Here is a 24,272-nt window from a genome sequence, read left to right on the forward strand (position 1 = left end):
AATAGCATGTGAACCCATATTTAACATATTCATCAATTGTAATATATTCTCTTCTAGCAGCAGAGTTAAACATGAAACAACAACTAGCATTGAAGAGGAATGACAAATGGTTAACTAAGCTAGCAATAATTAAAATTAAACGGTCTTGGAAAAATCCATTGTTGCAGTCACTCAGACTGTGTTGTGTGAGTAATTTCCAGCACGAGGGTTTGGTACAAGATTAAACTAAACAGACAGTTAAGCTTAATTTTACCAAACACAGCCAAACACAATAACAGCAGTCTTAGTTTTACCAAACACTTAGATTATACAATTTTTAATTATCCGAATGCCCCTGGCATTGTTTAAATTCGGATATCACAACCTGACTGTATCTAAACTGTTGGAAAACAAATTGTTTTACCTATGCAATGCTTAGTGAATATTCTCCTAGGCATACAGAGCTATATATTTTATGTTACAGTGTGTCAGTCTTATGTCCTGCTTTCTACTTCTGTATTTCTTATTACATAGCTTGAAAGACCAGATGGTCAATAGGTCTGATTATAATACAAGATATTCATGCTTTGAGAGGGTTGAACCTATTAAAGAACGTATTAGAAGATATTTCAGCAAACTGACCCAGAAGAGGATAGAAATAAATAAATAAAAACAAGGAGGGAGTGTGTTGTTTAGGTAATTTCGCCCTAGTACTACTCATTATTTGGAACAAAGGACTGAAGTTAGGATATATAAGAGAATCAATTGTTGAAAAATTTCTATGAGGTTTAATAGTGCAAATATCTTCAAATTTTTAGGGTTTGATGGTTTTATGTTTTTAACATTTAATATATGAGTGTTTTGAAAAGTTATAATTTTAGAAGTTAATCCAAGAGTATTCAATTAATTAATTGGGATTATTAAATCAAGGTTTAAATTTAGGAACCAAGTTTTATTGGGAATTATCCCCATAAGTATATGTTAAGATTATGTACAGAATTAGTCTGCTGGACACTTGCTTGAGAAAGTGTTTTAGTAGTCATACTGTCCAATCAAGCGTTTATGTAGCATGAATGCTTCTCTCATCAATACGAGTGTTCCAAAAGGAAATGATTTCAACTTTTTTGTAAAAGACAAATTGCATGAAATATAAGCAAAGCTGATAGAAGTATATGATACACCAGTTAAGGGTTTAACTTTAGGCTTTGATTTGACTCTTAGCCTAGGTGATTTATTAATTGATGATGATAAATGGATCCTGTTAGGAATTGTTCATGTCGTATTGATCCTTGTGTTTGTATGATTATAGAGACCGTTCTGGAGTGTTTGTGCCACCAGATTCTTGGGAACTTCTCACCAATCTCCCTGGCTAACCGTAACTATTTTGCAATTGCATCTGTTAGGCCAAAACCCATGCAGGCCTAAAAAAATGAGACGCTTACTTATGAGGACATAAACTTTGAACGCAAGTACCAGGGAAGTGCTGTCTAATGCCACAAGTTCTGTATTAACCCTTTCAACAACTGGCGTGTTGCACAGAGCATTGTTGTGAAAATCCAGCAACTAAAGGAAGTACCGTATATACTCGAGTATAAGACGAGTTTTTCAGCAAATTTTTTGTGCTGAAAAACCCCAACTCGGCTTATACTCGAGTCAGTGTCTGTATTATGGCAATTTACATTGCCATAATACAGACTGGGGGCTGGCAGCGAGCGCTTACCTCTCCTGCAGCTCCTGTAACCTCCCTTCTCCTCCGCGCCGGTCCTTTCAGCACCTCTGTCAGCTTCCAGTGTAAGTCTCGCGAGAGCCGCGGGGTCATAGTGCGGCTCTCGCGAGACTTACACTGTGAGCTGACAGAGGAGCTGCACGGATCGGCGCGGAGGAGAAGGGAGCTGACAGGGGCTGCAGGAGAGGTAAGTGCTTCCTGCCAGGCCCCCCCCCATACACACACACACTGCACTCATACACACACACACACACACACACACTGCATTCTCATACATACACAATGCACTCATACACACACACACTGCACTCATACACACACACTGTAAATAAATATTCAATTAATATAATTTTTTTAGGATCTAATTTTATTTAGAGATTTACCAGTAGCTGCTGCATTTCTCACCCTAGTCTTATTCTCGAGTCAATACATTTTCCCAGTTTTTTGGGGTAAAATTAGGGGCCTCGGCTTATATTCGGGTCGGCTTATACTCGAGTATATACGGTACTAAGAACTATGTGGAAGCTGACATGGTCATCTTGCTACTATTAGCCATTTTTATGGAACAATTTATGATGTCCAAACTGATTTCCTTATACTCATTGAAATACTTATTATTCCTTTTTCTGAACTATTGAACTATTTAGCCGGAGAGAGAGGAAGTGTTAGCTGACTCAGGGACAGATGTCGAATGTGTGTTTTTGAAGTATGTTGAGTGTGTTAAGGATAGATTCTACAAGTTTCGAACTTACCTGCATAGAGAAGTGAATTATATTTTTACCTCCCCTGAGTGTGGACAGACAACATTTAATATGCAGCCTCGATATTGCTTTACCTCCGATTTGCTTGAATAATTTTGATAATTTGATTGGACATTTAGATTAGTAGGCTATTTGGAAGGGATAGCAAAGAAGGTACTAGGAAGGTACTAGGAAGAAGGTATAGGGAATTCTTCTTTTTATTATTCTACTTTTTGTCGCTATTTTTGCCTTTGTACAATTCATGAAATGATTATTTAATTTGGTAATTACTTTTTCCTCTGTGTATATGGGGTATGTAACTCATTGTAGTTAAGTACTTACTGCAACCCCTTAGACATATTAACATCTGATGCTGGTACCCTGGGGTCCAGGGCTCCCTGTTTGGCCCGCCCTATTTCAAGGTATGTGCACAGGGCCGCCATCAGAAATTTTAGGGCCCCTGACATAGCTCAAGATCTGGGCTCCCTGGGCCAGCCCCGAGTCCGCCCACAAGGATGAAGTGTGTGTGTGTGTGTGTGTATAGTGGATGTAGAATGAGTGTCATGGATGCAGTGTGTATAGTGGATGTGGTATGTGTGTCATGGATGCAGTGTGTATAATGGATGCAGATCAGGGCTGGATTAACATAGGGGCTGATGGAGCTGCAGCTCCAGGCCCTGGCCCATGGGATAGGCCCATTGATTTTTTTTTGATTTTTTTTTAAATATATATTTTTTTACACACTACTCTTAGGGTTGCCAGGTATTTCTCATGAATTTCTTATGGTTGTCAGGTATTTCTCAGAAGTATTTCTCAGGTATTTGAGGCTGCCTAGCTGGTGCCGGCATTGCAGTAATACCGGCAATACAAATGTCTGTCTCAGTATAAACAAACAGAGATTATTCTCCAACACCAGCGCCGGACAGTAGGACTGTTTGTGTGGAGAGAGGCAGAGATAAGAAGTTACAGCATCGAGCCTGCGAGACATGTGGACGGTGAGAGACTTGGGGACGCTGAGACATTGGGACACTAGGAGACATGGAGACATAGGGACACTGGGGAACATGGGGACCCTGAGACACTAGGGACACTTTGGCCCCATGTCTCCCAGTGGCCCCTAGTCTCTCGTCCCCATGTCTCCCAGCCAGTGTCCCTAGTGTCTCAGTGTCCCTGTGTCTCCCAGTGTCCCTGCTGTCTCTCAGTGTCCCCATGTCTCCCAGTGTCCCTGGTGTCTCTCAGTGTCCCCATGTCTCCCAGTGTGCCTGGTGTCTCTCAGTGCCCCTAGTGTCTGTGTCCCTAGTCTCCCAGAGTGCCCTAGTCTCTCAGTGTCCCCATGTATCTCAGTGTCCCCATGTCTCTCCCAGTGCCCCCAAGTCTTACAGTGTCCCAATGTCTCTAAGTGTCACCTAGTGTCCTAGTGACATGGGGACACTGGGAGACATGGGGACACAGACTCTAATGGACACTGGGATACATGGAGATACAAACACTAGGGGACACTGGGCGACATGGTTACACTGAGACACTAGGGAACAATGAGCCACATGGAGACACTGGGGGACACAGGGACACTGGGCGACTTTGAGACTTGGGAGATATGGGGCAGTGTCCCCATGTCTCCCAGCCAGTGTCCCTAGTATCTCAATATCCCCATGTCTCCCAGTGTCTCTCAGTGTCCATAGTGTGCCACTGTCTCTGTGTTTCCTAGTCTCCCAAAGTCATCTAGTCTCCCAGTGTCTTAGTGTCCCAATGTCTCCCAGTGTCCCCATGTCTCCTAGTGTCTCAGTGTCCCTAGTATAAAAGAAAAAAAATCTAAGCACTCACTGTGATAGATTTAATCAGGTTTATTGGACACTGCAACGTTTTAACCTGTAGCCAGGTTATCATCAAGTCTCCAGTGTCCCCTATATATCACAGTATCCCCTATGTATCACAGTGTCTTAGTGTCCCATGTCTCCCAGTGTCCCCTCATGTCTCAAAGTCACCCAGTGTCCCCATGTCTCCCAGTGTCCCCAAGAGTCTCAGTGTCCCCAGGTCTCCCAGTGTTCCTAGTATCGCAGTGTCCCCATGTCTCCACAGACATGGCCCCTTTTTGTGTATGTTTGCCCCTTTCGGCAGTTCTGATTATGTGATTTGTGTCAGTGGCCCACCCTTTTACCCCATCCATAGACTTCCTGCTTTACTGGACACTGCTGTTAGGGGGTATGGGTTTACTTGAAAGATGAAAGCGTGAGATTAACATAGGGTATCTGTTTTCTTATAGCTGCATCTTATGAGTTTCCCTCCAGCATCATCTCCATCAGATACATGACGCTTAGGAGGTAGGACTGTTTTAGTGTTTTTGGTCAATAAGATTTTTTAATTAGGCCCATCATAATTGTCATCACCAGGCCCACTGGGCTCTTAATCTGGCCCTGATGCAGATTGTACGTGGATGTAGTGTGTGTACAGTGAATGCAGTGGTTTTTTTGTAGTGGATGTAGTGTGTGTGTAGTGAGTGCAAAGTGTGTATAGTGCATGTAGCGTGATTGTGGTGAATGCAATATGTGTAAAGTGAATGTAGTGCGTTTGCAGCGAGTGCAAAGTATGTATAGTGATTGTAGTGAGTGCAAAATGTGTATAGTTCATGTAGTGTGATTGTGGTGAATGCAAAATGTGTATGGTGAATGTAGTGTGATTGTGGTGAATGCAAAATGTGTATGGTGAATGTAGTGTGATTGTGGTGAATGCAAAATGTGTATGGTGAATGTAGTGTGATTGTGGTGAATGCAAAATGTGTATGGTGAATGTAGTGTGATTGTGGTGAATGCAAAATGTGTATGTGAATGTAGTCTGATTGTGGTGAATGCAAAGTGTGTTTAGTACATGTAGTGTGTTTTTAGTGAGTGCCAATTGTGTATAGTGAATGTAGTGTGTGTGTAGTGCAGAGTGTGTTTAGTGAATGTAGTGTGTGCATTTAGTGAATGTAGTGTGTGTGTAGTGCAGAGTGTGTTTAGTAAATGAAGTGTTTGTGTAGTGCAGAGTGTGTTTAGTGAATGTAGTGTGTACGTAGTGCAGAGTGTGTTTAGTGAATGAAGTGTGTGTGTAGTGCAGAGTGTGTTTAGTGAATGTAGTGTGTGATTGCAAGGATGCAGTGTTTGTGTAAAGTAGGGCGGAGGGGAGTATTTAAAAAAATATATATATTTGTGTATATTTAAAATTTTAGTTTTATTTCCATCCTACCTGGTTCTTACCTTGCCAGGGAGGGGGGAGATCGCATTCCCTGGTGGTCCGGTGGCATGGTGGAGGGAGCCAGCCGTGTTACATTGCAGAGGGGGCCCAGCAGCACACACTTGTCTTCCTTTCCAGTTCCTCTCTGACGAACTCTCGCGGCCTGCGTGCTGTGCGGAGCGTTGCCATGGTAACCTGTGGCAACGCTCTGGCAGCCGCAGGAGAGTTAAAAAGAGAGGAGCTAGAAGGAGGACAGAGTGTGCTGCTGGGCCCCCCTCTGCAATGTACAGGTAGGGGGGCCCACACTGCACAGATATATAGCGAAATTCGCTATATATCTGTGCACATAAGGAATGTGGGGCTCAGACTGCAAGAGCAGTCCGGGCCCCCCAGGACCGCCGGGCCCATGACAACCGTTGGCGGCCCTGTATATGCATCTAGGGTGGGGTGACTGTAGCTGGAGTTTTGGCACAGGTTACCCACTTAAAGCTTCAGACCACAACATCATTAAACTATACCCTAGCCTTGGGACTGGCATTGTCTGCACGGTCGAGGAAGTCTTTGGAATCATGTCACGCTCCGTATGGAGTCCGGCTGTGCTTGGTTCTGGTCCTAGATGTACTGGGTGGACATAAGGGGGTTTCCCCTGTAGCCTGTTTGTGGTGTAAGTTTCCTTTATTTACCCATTATCTCTTAACCCATCCAGTTACGGGTTGCACTACATCCTACGGCTGGTTTTGAGCCAACTTATGGGAAGAGGGCACCCATGGAAACCCGCCAACAGGTACATCTCCTAGCTGTGTTTGGCCTTGATGGTCGTATCCTGATGACCCCATTTCCACTTACTTACACATGATTCCCTATGGATCTCCTAATTCTCATATGTAAATGGGTATTTTTAAATATCATCAATAAGTGGTTTCCCACCTCGTACCAATACCCAAGCAATCTCTTTATATTTGCAAGTATTTTACAATCACAAAACATGTCAGCTCCATTCACTTTCAACCATCCTACTCACAAATCACTACACAAACAACTGACTATAATTTACTAGCATATCTTTTTACTAATATCTAAAAGTACATCTTCATTTAGTGCAAAGTATGCTATCCATGAGTATACTGCATGGGGCAATTTAATCAAAAGTTTAAGTAATTTAAAACTGCTTTTGCAGGTAGTTTAATCACAGATGCTACTTAAGATAAACTTTTCATTCTATAAACTCAGTGGATGATAAATTCAGTGACATAGTCAAACTACGGTAAATACAGTGCTGGGGAAATTGAAGTTGGCGTTACTGTTTACTATAATACTAGACTTGTAAAGTGTTTAATATTAGATTAAGAATTATTAAGTAAAATTAAACATAAGCACAAACATAGAGGTAGTCAAACAAACAAACTCACCCGATTTTTCAAATTTGCCTTGATCTTCAAGTTTATTGAGAAACTTGAGTCTTTCTTTATGAAGATCAATATGGCCCACGCAGCGGAACTGGTGTTCCTTTAGTAGACTAAACACCCGCAACTGAAAGCACAGTTTGCAATAGAATCAGTGCAGGGACATAATGTAACAACTCAAAAACACATTAATTTTATGTCAAGACACGGAGGCTCATATTGCTTAACCCTTTCTTTACTGTCCACCAATAGCAGCAAAGAATACAAGTAAGAAAAAATGGTAAAAAATAGTGGTATGCCACACCCATACCAAGTCCCAGTATAATAGTCAGCACCTCCCCACACATTTCCTCTTTCTTTGCTGCTCCAACCAAAGATAAGTACATGACAAATTTTCTCTCATACATACTACTATTCTCTTTTTGATTTCTGGTTATTCATATAATTTGTTTATTGTTATTTGAGTTTCTATTGCTCCTTTTGTTGATAGTTTCCTTTTTTGCTTTAAATGTATCCAGTTGTTAATGATTTTTACATGCTAGTGTATTTTTACATGCTAGTTTACTACTATATATTATGTTGGTTACCTTTGAGCCCAGGGTTCTAGACCTTCCTTGTGTTTTATTCTGTGTATTATCCATGCTCACTTGCTTCTTCTGATTGGCAACTTATATCCTTATTGTCATGACAGCCACCGTGACATCCAGACCGCCAGACGAGGTCGCCCCAGAAATACCCGATGAGGGATTTGAACCCAGGTACCTTGCTATCCTGAACCTGCTATTTTGCCTCTGAGCCACCATATCAGCTCTAGAGATAGCCAGAAGTACATCTTGCCTTGTATCCAGCACTGGGGGCTGGCCGTTATCTGTGGCTGCTCCAATACTCTCGCACACCTGAAGCTGATGGCCGTTAGCCAGGTATATAACCCTGCCTCTCCCAGAAGGCAGGGTCAGTTCATTGACTCTGGTTCCTGCTATTTCGAGTTCCTGTTGTCCTGTTGGTTTTCGGCTTCTGACCTTGGCTTTGTTCTTGTTGATCCTGTATTCTGGCATCCTCTGACCTCCGGCTTACCCACGACGATTCTCCTGCTCTTGTCCTTGTCTGTACTTCGACCTGGTTATCCTGATACAGCCCCCGTGCACAGACTCACAGGCCAGGTGAGTTCTTCCCTGACCACCTTGGCCTGTGTTTAATTGCAAGGGTAAGCATATCTCTGCAAACTGGACTCCCACCAAGGTAAGCCGTGACACTTATATCTTCCTCACTACCCTTTGGCTCCATTTTCTCCCTCTCTCCGTGGCGCCCTTTTACCATTCTGTTTGACTGTTTTCGTGAAAGAATTCTAATCAGTTTGGCAAATTCTTCATGAACCGTTCGTTTGTTTTGACACGTTCAACTACTTTTTATTCGAACAGTCAGTGCATTCACCTGTTTCCTATTAAGTCCTTTCGTCTATTCGTCTCTTTTTTGCTGAACGTTCGGCTCTTTAACTTGACGAATTGACTGCATTTTTGGCCGCGAATCTCGCGAGATTGCCGGCGGCCATTTTCTGACTTCCTGTCTCTCTGACTTTGTGTGTGTTCTCTTGCTATCTGCCGGTCTGGACCCTGGTGAGCTCCCCAACTATATCCTCCTAGGTTATACTAGTTTGGGGTGATTAACTCCTGCTAGTCTCCTCTACTCTGATTTTAGCTTTATCCCATACAATTATATTGTTTATATAGTTTTTATTCTTTTGTTGGGGAATATCTCACAGCACTACCATGCCCAGATCTAAAGTGCCTGCCATGCCCAGGTTTTGGATAACCCATCTTCCAATTCTACTTCCCCTTCTTCTGTTGGGGACCCTATACCCTATGCCCCTGACTGATGAGACCCAGTTCCCAGTCCCTGGCGCTACAGCGCTCAGTCTCTGACGCTTTTATGGCTGCTATGGGCTCTATGTCCTCTGTCCTCTCCCAGACCATCTCACAGGCCTTACTTGCACGCCCTTTGGCCGCAGAAGGCTCGGCCACGCTGACACGCGTAGCGCACCCGGTTACTGACCCTATAGGGGAGGCACCAAAAGGCTACTGCCAAATCCAGGCACTCAAATCCCCCTGCCTCCAGAACCAACACGACTGGTGTGACTATATCCACCCATGACAGCGTGCCTATGTCACGCAAGAGAGCCTTTCCACGCCAGGCTAGAGCACAAAAAGAGAGCGACTCCGACTCAAAAATCGGGTCTAGTGAGGAGGCTGACGCTGAGTCTGTGGATGACTCCAATGATGAATTTTGCGGGCAGAAATCTGACCCTTTTGGCCCTGCTCACTCTGTGGTGGTTGCGAGTGGCCCTAGGAGTGACTCCCCCGCTACTGCGGGCTCCACCCTCATGGATCCGTCTGGGGAACCCATGTTTGACCCGGATGCTCTCCATCATCCAAGGTCAGCGGAATGGCTCCCGGCAGACCATGTGGCTGGGTACCGTGAAAACTGGGTACAACGCCCCCTCAGTAAAGTGGCACGTAATAAACTTAGGGCGGAATGCCCAAGACCATTGGTACCTGGAAAAGTCTGTGAGACCCCAGTAGTGGACCCAAAGATGACCCAATTCCTCTCCAAAATGGGTTGGAATCCCAGCAAGGGTCTAGATTCAGCACTTAAATCGTGCCAATATAAACATCTTGACATCTTTGGCCATTTGGCCAAATTGTTTGACCTGGCTGAAATCGCCAGAGCCGAGAACCGGCAAGTTGACCCGGAGGAACTCCGTGGCTGGGTGCAGAGGGCTATCTGAAATGTGGGCAGCGTAAACACTTCCCTGTCCATTGAAAGGCGTAAAGCCATTCTGTTCAGGATCGAACCCAAACTGGCCAACCTCGCCCTCACAGAGGCGGGCAAGGACGCCCAGGGCCTTTTATTTGGGGACTCCTTTATTATGGACCTGGGACGTTTTGTGGGTCCCTTTAAAGCCCATGTAGAGGGTGTTTCAGGGGCAGGTCTCTATCAAGGCCGGCAGATTCAGGGGTCATCTGTCCGGCCGTTCCAATTACCATGCGCGTGGATCGGGACGAGGCTCCTACACCTCTGAGGAGACGAGACAACAGTCTCCTTTCTTCCCCTCTCGCGGAAAACCATGGCGTTCCAGAGGCTTCAGAGGGAACCCCGGTTCCAGACGCCCTTACGGTAAGCTTCCATCTACCTCATGTTTCTTCCAATATGTGTGTAGGGGGCAGACTGCGTCATTTTTTCCACACCTGGTCAGCCATCACCTCAGATGTCTGGGTTCTGACCACAGTTTGGGGGTTTCACATCCAACTGGTCGACACTCCGTGTCACGTTCCCCCACCTCGCCCTATTTTGCTTTCAACAACCGACCGCATCTTGATAGACGCGAAACTAACGGCCCTCCACACAAAAGGGGCGATAGAGCTAGCCCCGGTGTCCTCCACAGTTGTGATCAGCAACATTTTCCTAGTGGAAAAGAAAGGCAGACAAATGCGCCCAGTTATCAACCTCCGTGCCCTAAACACCCTGGTGCGCTATCGTCACTTCAAAATGGAGGGCATCCACCTCCTGCGAGACATACTCCTTCGGGGAGACTGGATGGCAAAGTTGGATTTGAAGGATGCCTACCTGACGGTCCCAGTGGCCGAGTCATCCAGGGACCTGTTACGTTTCCTCTGGAATGGAGACACCTGGCGCTTCACATGCCTCCCCTTCGGACTGTCGTCAGCCCCTTGGTGCTTCACGAAACTGATGCGCCCCACCATTGGCTTGGCTGTGCAGTCGGGGAGTCTGGCTAATTGTCTACTTGGATGACATCCTCATCATGGCACAGGATCGTTCAGTCCTTCGGAAACATCTTCAATGGACGATGGACCTCCTCTCCCATGTGGGTTTTCAACTCAACTGGGAAAATCCTGCCTATCTCCTTCGCAACGCATGGAGTTCCTAGGCTTCACGGTAGATTCCGAAGCGGAGCCACTCAGCCTCCCTACGTCCAAGATACGGACAATCCGCAAGGAACTGCGCCGCGCTCTAACGCGCACCTAGCTATCTCTGCGCCACCTGGCACGGATCAATGGCCTCCTGGCAACATCGATCCAAGCGGTGTTCCCAGCCCCACTCCACTACCATGCCCTCCAGCGCCTGAAGATCGCACACCTTCGCAGCAGGCGTCCCATGCGGACATGATCTCCCTAGACTCGGAGACTCGGGACGAATTGACCTGGTGGATCCACAACCTCTCGGCTTGGAATGGCAAGGCCATCTTCGGCTCCCAACCAGAGTTCACGGTAGACTCAGACGCAAGTCTCCACGGCTGGGGTGCCCATTGCAACGGGGTGACTACCGGGGGTCGCTGGTCAACAGACTAATCCCGCCTTCACATCAATGCTCTGGAACTCCTGGCGGGTTCAATCGCGAACAGGACTGCCAGCGCATGCATCCGCTTATGCATTAACAACGTCTTAGCGGTCCGCTATGTCAACCACATGGGTGGCACTCAATCGGCAATCCTGGCCCGCTTGGTGAAGGACTTATGAGCCTATTGCTTGGACAGGAACCTGGTGGTCCAGGCAGAATACCTTCCCGGCTCCACAACACTCACACGGACTGGAGTTCACGCTATCTGTCAGACAACAGCTATTGGAAATTGGATGTGGGAGTATTCTCCGCTATATCGTCTATATGGGGTCCTTTTGCCATCGACCTCTTCGCGTCCAGGCTCAATACCCAATTGCCCTGGTTCTACAGCTGGCGCCCGGATCCAACTGCGGAGGCAGTGGACGCCTTCCTAAAAGACTAGACCGGCTCACTCCTCTACGCTTTCCCCCATTTGCCATGATCCCTCGGGTCCTGCTCCAAGTTCGCTGCCAAATGGCCGACCTGATCCTACTAACCTTATTCTGGGGGACCAAATCCTGGAACTGGCGGCAGACGTACCCAGACTGCTGCCATCTCTATCGAACCTCCTCCTGGACCCTTCGGGCCTCCAGCATCCCCTCCTAGCGGACGGGTCGTTACTGCTGCTCGCGAGGAGGATTTCGGGAGTCCCTGGGAAATCCAAGGGGTTTTGGACGCAACTTATCGCCTTCTGGCTGACGCATGGGCTCCCGGGACTAGACAATCATATGGGACCGCTTGGAGAGCTTGGACTGGCTGGTGCCTGGCTCAGAACTTGGATCCCGTTTCAGCACCTGTGACTGCGATCCTTCTGTTCCTGACTTCATTATTCGAAGCTGGTCGGGCATATCGTACGATTAATTTGTACAGATCGGCCATCTCCTCGGCTCACCAAGGATTTGACGGCTACCCAGCAGGCCAACATCCGTTAGTGTGCCGTTTACTTAGGGGCTCATGCCTGTCGCGCCCCCCTAGACCTCGTTACTCTACTAAATGGGACGTTTCCTGCGTTTTGTCGCTCTTCTCCTCCTGGCCGCCTAATGCGGAGCTCTCCCTGCGACAGTTGTCGGCCAAGTTGGTCTCCCTGTTCTGTCTCATTTCATGCAAACGTTTATTGGATGTTTGTGCCCTGGACTATGATGCTAGGTATTTCACTCTGGACGGGGTGACGTTTAACATCTCCAGACGCACCAAGACCGCTATTCGATCGGTTTCTTATCCGAGCTTCCCTGGTACTCCGGCCCTATGTCCGATGGCCTGCTTACGGGAATATGAACTTCGGACGAGCGCACATCGTGCAACGTCGTCTCCCCAGCTCTTTCTCTCGCTTTGTTGCCCCTTTTCCCGTGTCCAGTACTACATTGGCTCGCTGGGTGAAATGGGTGAGGTCTCTGGCCGGCGCGGATACGTCCATCTTTGGTGCCCACTCAACCCATGGGGCATCGGCCACGTCCATGGTGAATTCAGGTGCACGTCTGGAAGACCTGATGAGGCTGGCCGACTGGTCCCGCGAATCCACTTTTCGTGAGTTTTACTTTCGACCTCTGCCTCACGTTTTTTTTCCAGTTATTGATCAGCTTTAAACTTGCAATATGAGCCTCCATGTCTTGACATAAAAATTACATGATTTTGCTATTTCATGACGAAAAGTCATGATTTTATGAAAGACACGGAGGCGAGTATTGTCCCACCCTTCTATGTTATTTCTCTGATTTACCCCATCCGGTTGTTTATTCTCTCCTAAAGGTTTTCCAGGGTTGGTAGGTCATTATGCGCTCTAGATTTTGTATAGTTTCAGCTGTTTATTAACCTGTTCATGTTACATGATTATTCGATATGCCTATGTTAAATTATGCACACTGTGTTGCTTCTGCCTAGTTATAAAATTATGTCTTGGCATGCGCACTTTGGTTTAAGTACCGATTTAACCGTTCGGCTCCTGTCTTTTGTGTTTTCACAGGTTGATTTGATGTTGATCAAGGGTCTTCATCACTTCTCTCTCGGCTTCACCAAGTGGCCAGGAAGTTTATGGACAGGGCTGTGATGGGCCCCTCACTGTTGGAATCCTGTTTATTGATCGATCGGTCCCAGTTTCGTTAAAGTTCCTGATCGGAGTCCGGCTGGATTTCGGGTCGCCTGTTCTCTTTGGTTTGGACTGTTTTATTGGTGGACAGTAAAGAAAGGGTTAAGCAATACTCGCCTCCGTGTCTTTCATAAAATCATGACTTTTTGTCATAAAAAAAAAGCATGTAATTAAGTAACAGTCTTTCTAGCACAAAAAAAGAAATACAAATATGAACACATACTGCACTTGTATAGGATTGCTAAACATGAATGTAAGAACTCATTATAGTCCATAATTATCCAAAATAAATCAGTGATTTATATCATAAGAATGGATTGGAGCTGATGCAAAACTGCAACGTTCTGTTACTGCTATGTGGAGATATTGTGCATATGTTTATAGACAAAATTCTACTCACAGGCTTCCTAGATCATTAAGCAGATGAAATGAGGCATTGACTAGTCAGGTTTGGTCAAGTGGCAAGTCGTGCAGCAACTGGCTAGTCAGGTTTTGCCAGTTGCTTTGCCTGGCAAGGATGCTAAATCAGATTTTTAAATGGTATACAAGTCTTTTAAAACCCATTAAATTGCCTGGTGAGGATTCCTCCTATACAACTAGTTCTGCAAAGAGGATCCTGCCCAAAACCTCCATCAACTAACCTTACTAGGGTGTTAGTTGTATTTACATTCATCATTATGTATACTCCACACCTGACAATACAAATCAGATGTACCGTAATTTTGCAGAAGAAAAAGTATATTTCTCTTTCTATTTATTTTCTCTTTGAGTAGTGTACCATTCACAGTTAATTAGTTGTGTCTTTGCATATCTTTATTTAAAAATGTTGTAAACTACTGCCAATACATATCTCATGTTTAATGAATTTAAATCTCTAACTCCACAAACATTTTAAAATTAATAACTACGGCCTTGAAATAATTAGAGCCGGTCATGTTTATTGGCAGTTTATCGGCCACCAGTCATTTATCAGCTGAAAACAATTAAAGCAGCATGGGCACGGTCTGCGGACTTTGCAGAATTTGCACAAAAAAAAAACAACTGTGCCATTGCTGCTGGCGGTCCAATAGCCATGGGGTCAGGAAAAGGTGAGTTCAACTTAGTCGAACCTGTCCCTTTCGTGTGCCACTATCTTTTTCCGCTTCAGCCAGGAACTGATGTCACTGCTGAACTCTCATGCATGCACGTGAGTATAGCATTGAGGTCCCTAAGAGAGAGAGACAATTCCTTGCATCGGAGACACTTTTTGAAAGCAGTAGCTCCGCCCAGTGTCATGAAGTGTCAGGTGGAGAAAAAATACTGAGACAAAGTTTGACAAAGTACTTTGAATCAATATATCTCTTAACGGGGTTGGAATTTCAGTGTAATTCCTATACAGTCAAAATGAGAATTTTATAAAATGAAAAGATTTTATAAAATGTTAGCAGGGTGACAGTGCTGCTTAAACTCATCACAGTCAAAGGCTTATCAGAAGCCAATAAATACGAGTACAAATATTGAAACCGACACCTATATCAGGGCTCAAAATTTCCACTCACCAATAGCCTTTAGCAAGCGGAAATTTAGCACTGATGAAATTAAAAAAATCAGTTTATTAGATTTTAAAAATAGCTCCCACTGGCACCACATGGCGATCCCCTCCATGTTTTTTTAATTTAATATCTCTCATCTGTTGAACACGAGCGTCCACCTCCAAGATCACTGACCACCCCACCCCCTATTCTTTATTTATGATCACTTAACCAATGCCCTTAATTTGGAGCATGTGGGTATCTGGCACAGGCCCCACTGTATATTATTAGCAACGAGGCATCAATAGCCATTCAGCTGATAGTTTTTTGGTTGCAGTAGGAAGCCCTTTCCAAGTATATAATCCCTTATACTAATAGACAGGCCATATTGATCTTCAGTTTTTTTTTTTTTTTTTATTTATTTTTTAACAGTAACAGTAAAATTAAAAAAGTCTGATAAATGTCTAATAAATGTGATTTCAATGGATATTTATTGGTGGTTTTATTTCGAGCAGGAGACCCATATACCTGGTTCTGGTGCGTGAATTTTAGCTGGCATTAAATCCAGCCAGAATTTGATTTTAAAAAAAAGTTGATAGTTATTGTCTGTTTTCAGCCAATAAAATTAAACCGAGCCCTATGTTAAAATATACATTCACAAAAAGTATGTATGTTAGAAAGAAAGTAAAGCTAGGAAGAGAAATTGTACTTTTTTTCCAAATTTTATTGCACCACCTGAATTTCTGATCATGATCATTTTGCAAGAAAATATTGATACTGGTACATTTGCATAAACGCCTATGAATTTAACAGGAATTAACCAGGAATTGATTTGCAATATATTTATTTATGAAGAATATCTGTCCACTATATATGAAAGGAAAAAAAACCCCCATAAATTCAATAAATAATAGTAACAAATAAAAAATGCAAATATTAAAACTATTTATTAAAGCATGTCTTACCTGCCCATCTGTGCAGCCTGTCACCAAGTGCTTATTCTCTACATCAATGTACAGCCTCAAAAGAGGAAAAGCTGTCATGAAAAAACAACATTAAAATTTTCTACTAAAATATTATAAAGAAATCAATGTATTACACCATAAAATCACAGAGGAGCCACCAACAAGACAATAATTGGGTCGCACCGACCAAAGATACAGTGCTCTAGGCTAATGGAGAGCAGCCCCATAATACTATACGCAACGATAACGTGTTCACTAAGTAAATCTAGAGAGCCTACGGCTTGTCAGGGGCAGGACCATATTAAGTACTTGTCACTCTCTGTTAACCCATGTATGCAACATGCTATAACATGTGTAATCCGTGCAAGTTTATGTATGTAACATGTCGTGTCAAGACAAAATAAAGAATTAAAAAAATAATAAAAAAATCACAGAGGAGCATTATGTGTGTGCGTTCTTTCCAAATGATTTTTTTTTTGTCAATTATTTTTTTTCGAAAGGTTTTTATTTTCAAAAATAATAATCATTGTAAAACAATGATTATATGGAATATAATCGAATAAAGAAAAAATATAAATCAAACAAACAATAAGAAACAGGGGGGGAAATATCCATCCATTCTAAAATTGCTAACATATGCTTTATGAAAAAAAAAAATTTATACTTACTGGCAATAAATAGTGTACAAACAGAACAAGAGTAAAAGGAGAGGCACATAAACTACAATTGTGTTTGATGGCAATCTGAAGTGCATCGCATAGCACTTATTTTAGCACTTATTTTCTAATACCTCTTTAATAGAAGGAACTACGTCAGATCTCCAATAACGTGGTATTACGATAATGGTCGCTATCAAGACGTGGCTACCATTATCTTATCCACTTTAGTAAAGTTTTCAGGAAATGACTTGAATAAACATAGTTCTGGAGTCAAAGTCACAACAGAAGGAGTGATATTCCTGATTATTGTATGCACATTCTTCCAAAATAATTGTAAACGTGGACAATGCCACCACATATGGGAATATGTGCCTGTTTGCCCACGGCCACGCCAGCAGAAATTTGTAGAATTGGGGCATATTTTCTGTAGCCTGGATGGAGTCAGATACCACTGATATAAAACTTTATAGTGGTTCTCCAAATGAGCCGAGCACTGGGTGATACCTTTCAAATTTAAAGAAATAGCCAACAATCATCAAGAGACATTTCTCTCTGGAGATCCCTCTCCCATGTAATCCAATTTGGTTTGGGGCCTAGCATTAATATAGGAATAACATAATGATTTACTAAGTTTCCTTCCTGGGTTATTAATATATTTTTTTCTATTTGGGACTTCTCTTAACTATATTTTTGATCAAGTATTGCGACTTCAAATATCTCGCTTAATCTGGTAACTACAATCTCATATATATTGGCATCTGAATCTTCTAAATCATGTTTATATCAAAAACTAGATCACATTTAAAAAAAATATATCAATATATCTAAAACTATCAGACTATTACAAAATTAAAATGTTTATCATAATATAAATGAATGTTACAAATTTATCCAAAAATAGTAAATCACTTGGAAAGCGTATAGAACAATATCAAAGTCAGTCTACCACTCCTCCTGGAGTCCTCACTGATTTGCCCTGCTTGGGGAATACAAACAATTGTACTGGGAGGAGGTAGTTGCACCTTTGATGTATTCTCAGAAGTATATGTGTTCTCAGAGATAGGTGCATATGTAAAAAAATGAAATAAGTGTTATATGTCCAGTTCAGGTGAGTGAAGAAAGTATAAGAAATGCACTTAGACTTTTGTGCGCATCTGAGGTATGATCCCCACATGAGGATATCTGGCTTCTTTTAGTAAAGTGCTCAATGTGAGGCCTTCAACCAGGTAAAGCAGCCTGAGCCAATATACACCCCACTCAAGTGTCTTGTAAGCTTGTGGACAGTCTCGTAGTGTATTTGCGGAGGAGCAAAATAATGTTTGCTCCGTCCACAGGGCTCAGGTGGTATGTTCTCCACCAAATAAATGAGTGTTCAGGCTCCAAAGAAAGGATCAGGGTAAGTCCAAGGATATATTATAAATAACTACTTTTTAACAGACCAAGGTATAAAAATAAATAAAATTGTAAATTTAGTAAAATAGGCGATACCCCTTCCTCCCATTACACGTTTCTTCTATCGGACCAGAACAGAGAGACTGTTTGAGCTGCCTATTACTTTCAACAGTATGCGCTAGAAACCTGGTACCTATATATTTTAAATACAAATAATTACCTGATAATACTGCTGACTGGTACAACAAGGATTTGTTGCAATAGTCCCACACCTGCAATAAGCACAGAATGTTTGAACATTTCAATTTTTGGTAATTATTCTAAATAATATAAAGACATTCTTTCACAAATTCCACATTATACAGTATTTCAGCCTTATGTGTGATACATTTGAAATAGGTGTCGGACACAGCTAATTTATTACAAGGACTACATAAAATAGGATCTTTTAGGGCAATCATTTATTCTTTGGAAACATAGGAATGTCCAAAAACAGCAAGCGATGGTGAACTAAGAACCAACTAACAATAATCATAACAAAACAGTTAGGCTAAATAAAAAAAAAGAAAAAGCTGTAGAAAAGCAGGTATATTTGTTTCCAGCATAGCTAGCTAGTGTCCTGTGCTATTAATGTCAGCCTCCTCTGACCTTTATCACAACTTTTCAGATTACAATTCTGAGAACAAACTAATCTCTGCAGACCCTCTAGATGAAATGTTAGAGGGTACTAAGTTTTGCCCAGGAAGTGGGTGCAGACTGATCCAGCAGGCACTCTGTCATGGACCACAGGCCCAACAGCCATGGACCAAGGCTGACAGGAGAGATCAAAAGATCTTCCCAGCTGACCCCATCAAGGCTACTTGAGTGTTGACCTAGAAATGGGGATCCACAGCGTGTGGGGAAATAAAAGATCTTCCTCACTGACCAGCCCACATAATGCTGGGAGGGAGAACTAGGTCTTCATCTTCTCAATGTGCAGATCAAGTTCTCTGTTTTTCATACTCTGTCACAGTGTGTCACCACTCTGATACATTCCCCTGGCACCAGCTGGAAGAAGTTTGTGCCCAATGGGGGTTGCAGACAAGTTGCAACACCCACTGCAACATCAGTGTACAGCATATCCTCCATGCTAGCCAAAGGATACATATAAAATGTTCTTTTTTGCTTTGCTTTTAATACTTACAGCCTACACAATATAGCCCCTATTCTCTCCACATACTATAGAGCATTTTCCATATGCAAGAGCTTTTCAACATGGCTCTGTGAATTGGCTGCCCTGGTGTGTCACCAAATTGACATACACACTTTAGGAGGTGTGCGTCTGTGCATACAGGAATGAGAGGCACTTGAGCTCTAGTTCTCCCCCCTTAAAGCGGTCACGATAACTCTTCAGCTCCTGATGGCTTTATATTACAGTAGCCTAATTAATAGTGAACTCTCGTGTATGTGGATGTAAAATTGGGGACCATGGAAGATCCTGCAAGACTGCAGGATCTTTTATAGATAATCTAATGCTCACACAACAAGGTGCATAGGCCTCTGCACAATAGGGTGCAAAAGATGCTTATTCCGATCAACCTTCCTAACCAGTGGCTGATGGGAAATTAGAGAATATAAACAAAGTATTACATGAAACAACTCCTTTGTCTCATTCATATATACTGCAAAGTTCAAAAGTGACAGTGCCACAAGAAGGAACAAAATAAATTTGCCAATTAATTATGGCTGAATGCTTTCTGACAAAAGCTAAAGCAAAAGAAAAACCTTTTTTAAAAAATATTTTCTCCCCTCTCATTCTTATATAAACAATTTTTCTCAACAATGAAAACAAAATTAAGTTAGCTTCAGAAAATTTTTGATATTTTTAAATCTTACACCCATGTGTACCAAAAATACAAGTGCAATCTTAGAGTGATTTAATCTTTAGTCAACACATTTTAGCGCGCATTAATGTTACCTTAAATGTTCTATCTTCAGAGATTGACACAATTCGATTGTATTCCCAAAACTCAGCAGCTGTTACTGGACCCAAGTGTCCTGTTAATTCTGCTAGTACCTCTTCATGCTGTTATGGAAAAAATTAAAGTTACTAAAGGACATGTAATATGAAGTTTATACTACTGGAACATTTGCCAATTGGTTTCCTAAGTGCATCATGATCCATTGAGTCTGAACTGTTGATGGTATGGGACATTGGCAATGATATAAAATTCTGGTTTCTCCATAGCATTCACTAAACCAAGGATGTACAGAAAACACACATATAAAAATCAGAAATTAAAATGTGACACTCATTGATTAAATGTATATTAAATATAGTTTTGCATATTGTCATAATACTCAGGAAGATAGTTCTAAGGGACTCCAAAACATTCCCAACTTGAATACAAGCAATATCAATTATTACATTCTAAATATATTTATTCATTAGCATACATATACACAGCGATGAAGCATTACTAGAAATATGTTTAAAATTTCAACTGACCTCTTCAATAAGTCATCATGCCCCATGGCTCATACGAAGTCCTTAATTAGCTGATTAAATTGAATGCATGGTAGTGCATTGATTTATTTAACACATATGTCTTAAAACAACATATTGAATATTTTAGATTTAGTATGAGCTGAATATTTCAGATAAAATGGCTAATTCCACAATGACGGAGAGGAAGAGAATTAGGATAGAAAGGGAACCAATGAATTACATTCGGTACAGAGAATATGATGACACTGCTTTCAATGTGAATTGTCTGGAATTAAAATTGATTTCAACGTGAATATCAAATTTCAAAAAGCTGAACTGAAATCATCACAGAATTTTTCAATTTCAGCTATTTTGGCTTAAAATATGAAACTAATCCAGGTAAAGGCACGACCTCGAGCACGACCTCTTTGGAAGAGAGTTTCCCTCCCTATACATCTGGCTACCCAGACAAGCGCGTCCCCACCACCCGACGACAACACCTGCACTCAACACCTCCATAACACTCTGGAACAAGCTCTCAATAAAACATGCCCACACATCAGACCCCTCGCCCATGGCCCCAATCCTGCGAAATGAACACTTCGCCCCGGGCATGAACCCAAGGGATTTTGCACACTTCGAAGACAACGAACTATTCAGGACCTTCCACTTCTTCAGAAACCAAAAAATAATCCCATTCACAGATTTGCCCCAAACTACCCCATTCAATATCCATGACTACTTCCGATACATACAAATCAGAAATTTATTGGACACTCCCACATACCAAAAAGCAGGGACCACCCCTCTAACAACATTCGAACAGGCGTGCATCCACGCCCCTATACAAAAAAGTCAGATATCCACAACATATACCCAACTCCTCAAAACAATGACCAAACAACGGCTAGGGTATGTCTCGGCGTGGGAAAGAGACCTGGGCCCACCCAAGGACCCTGCAGACTGGACAGATATCTGGGAGGCCACAGCTACGGTGACAATATGTGTCACACACAAGGAACAGGCCTATAAATCCCTAATGCGTTGGTACCATACGCCCCTCAAACTCAAACAAATGGGAATCTCTACTTCGGACAGATGCTGGAAGGGCTGCGGCCAAACAGGAACCTACTACCACCTATGGTGGGAATGCCCGCACATAGCACAATTATGGAGCGAGGTAGTGAACCTCGCCTCCAAAGTTTTACACACACCCGTCCCAAGAGACCCTTGGATATGGCTCTTATCCAAACCAGCGGAGGACATGCCCAGATGCCACAACAAACTACTGGCCAAACTAGCCCTAGCCACCAGGAGAGCCATAGCCACACACTGGGGTACAAACACAGTCCCTGCCATCACTGACATAAAAAAGAAAATGAACGAGGCCAGAACAATGGACAACCTGTCAGCACTCATTCATGACACCACAACCCACTGCAACAAAGTACGGGACCTCTGGCTCATGGAACCCACCACGGCAGCATAATTAATGAAATCCCAAGTCGAACGAAACACACAACACAGGTCCGCAACCACAACATTAACGCTTTGTTCTGCCACCTAACCCAGATAGGATACGAACCACGAACACCCCCCCCCCCCACTCCCCTCACTCATCCCCCTTCTGGACAGCGGACGCTCCACCACCCAGTCCCAGCCCCACCCAACCTACACATCAAGCGAAGCAGATAAGAAACCACTAACGACTAATCACAGGAGGTGGGAACAACAAGGGAACCCCCTAACCCATGCAGCACCTATCCACAACCCCTAGACGCAACCACTACAAAGCGAAAAACAGAGGACAAGTAATGGGAACAAAAAACACAGCCCAGAACACAACCACCAACATCAACGCATCCTAAAAAACGCCACACTGAAGCCACAGCAACAATCACCACTCCCCGCCCATACCTGTGCCCACGCTACCACAGCAGAAACACAATAGTCCCCCATACACCACCCCCTCCCCTCACAACAGAACAGATCAGTGACCACACGGAAAGACCACACGCACGGAATGAAACACACCCATGGTGACGAAGCACACAACCTACAGAGATGGGGGACCACAATCCCAGACCCCTGCCACAACCACAACCCCACATTCACGCACTAATCCACCCAACCCCACCTACCAAAGAGACAAAAAATTAACAAACATCGCAGAACTGACCGCAACCGCGGAGGAGGATGACTCCCAACCACAAGAACCAACAGACTCCGGGACACACAGGGACCACAGATCAGGCTATGAACCTCTGATCCTCGTCCCTCCCCCCTCCCCTCCCCCACAGACCCATAGAAACACCCGCTACACCTACCACAAAAACACAATCCACATAGATGCTATTTGGTTCAAATGTACAATTAACCCCGAAATGTTGTTGTTTTTTGTTTGTTTTTTTGTGTTCGTTCTTTGTTCGCTTATAACATGACAAGGTTACAATTATCACATGTCCAAACAAGGGAGAAAAACCTGACCGAAGGAAGCAGGGAGGCATCACCCATACGGGGACCCTTTTACCTACCAACACGTCCTCACCCTGATACTTAAACATAAAAACCCTTGCACCCCGACAATGGGCTTCTGCGCAAGCCCCTGCATTAACATTAATACGTAACTCTGACTCGATGCCACACTGGTTGTAATCTGTTACTATTATGATGGTTTAACTCTCGTTGCAACATTATCCTATAACATAAAATGTGCATTTATTGGTATATGTTGATTGATATACTGGCAATAGCTGTTGTGGCTTTGCCAGCCTTCCTGTACTTTTCATGCACTATTAAATAAAGAATTATAAAAAAAAAATATGAAACTAATGGTCAATTTCTGACAATCCCTACTTTAATAAAAAAATACCGGTTTGCTTATTATTACTGTAATAAAATCTAATTTACCTCTGTATTGAGAATGAAGATTTTGTTTCCTGCACATGCTGCAATTTTCATTCCGTCAGGATGAAATGCTAAATATGAAGTTGCACCCAAAAGGGTTCCAATTACCAGTCCTTGAGGAAGTAATCCTAGAAAAAATGATAATTAGTTACATTTTGGCTTTTATTTTAGATTTGTAGAGAATGTGTCGAAACATTCTAGTTTACAAAAAAATATCAGAAGTCTAGTTAACATAACAGAGTCTACCTCCAAAATATTTACAAATATGTACTAAAATTAAAGGATATTTGGCTGTAAACATAACTTGAAAGTTATAACCTTTTTTTAACTTCTTATGTTCCAATGTTGGGGACGTATCCTGGACATTTCCGTGAGCAAAATTAGGTTTTCTTAACTTGTGAGTTAGAAAGTAGAGACAGTTAATTTCCTGTAATACTCACCCAGTGGCTCACCACAGCTTAGAAGTCCAGGCAGATATGTCCTCTAAGCATTCCAAATTGTCTGACAGTCAAATAACGCCTCTCTAGAGAGAGGAACTGAGTGGCCTAAGATGGCCACTGTAGATTGACACAGTGTCTAAGTCAGGGATTTTATGTCAATTATCAGGCCACCTTCTGGCATCCATAAAGAAAATTTGTGATATGTTCCGAAGCTGTCACGGTTCTCACCGTGCCATCCAGACAGCCAGACGTGGTCGCCCCAAAAGTGCCCAACATGGGATTTGAACCTGGGCCTTAGCTTGTGACCCTTTCTTCTTGGATTATCCGTTATTGCCTGTTCACTGCCCTGACTTTTGGAACCATGTCTGACTACTCTTCTGGATTTGCCCTTGTCTGTA

The 24,272-nt window shown here is 43.0% G+C and overlaps 1 protein-coding gene across 1 annotated transcript in view; it reads right to left on the reverse strand.

Annotated features, from left to right (window-relative positions):
• Positions 1-23,511, reverse strand: part of WDR27 (WD repeat domain 27) — a 501,316-nt gene extending 477,805 nt beyond the window's left edge. Inside the window, exons 1-5 of the mRNA XM_063443196.1 lie at positions 23,438-23,511; positions 20,018-20,125; positions 18,281-18,332; positions 16,010-16,080; positions 7,065-7,185 (exon numbers count right to left, since the gene is read on the reverse strand). Of these exons, the coding sequence (XP_063299266.1) occupies positions 7,065-7,185; positions 16,010-16,080; positions 18,281-18,332; positions 20,018-20,125; positions 23,438-23,488 (403 nt within the window). The 5' untranslated portion in view covers positions 23,489-23,511. The remainder of the gene's footprint in view (positions 1-7,064; positions 7,186-16,009; positions 16,081-18,280; positions 18,333-20,017; positions 20,126-23,437) is intronic.
• Between the last annotated feature and the right edge of the window lie 761 nt (positions 23,512-24,272).

Source organism: Pelobates fuscus, chromosome 2 (genome assembly GCF_036172605.1).
Source record: "Pelobates fuscus isolate aPelFus1 chromosome 2, aPelFus1.pri, whole genome shotgun sequence".
Lineage (NCBI taxonomy): Eukaryota > Metazoa > Chordata > Amphibia > Anura > Pelobatidae > Pelobates > Pelobates fuscus.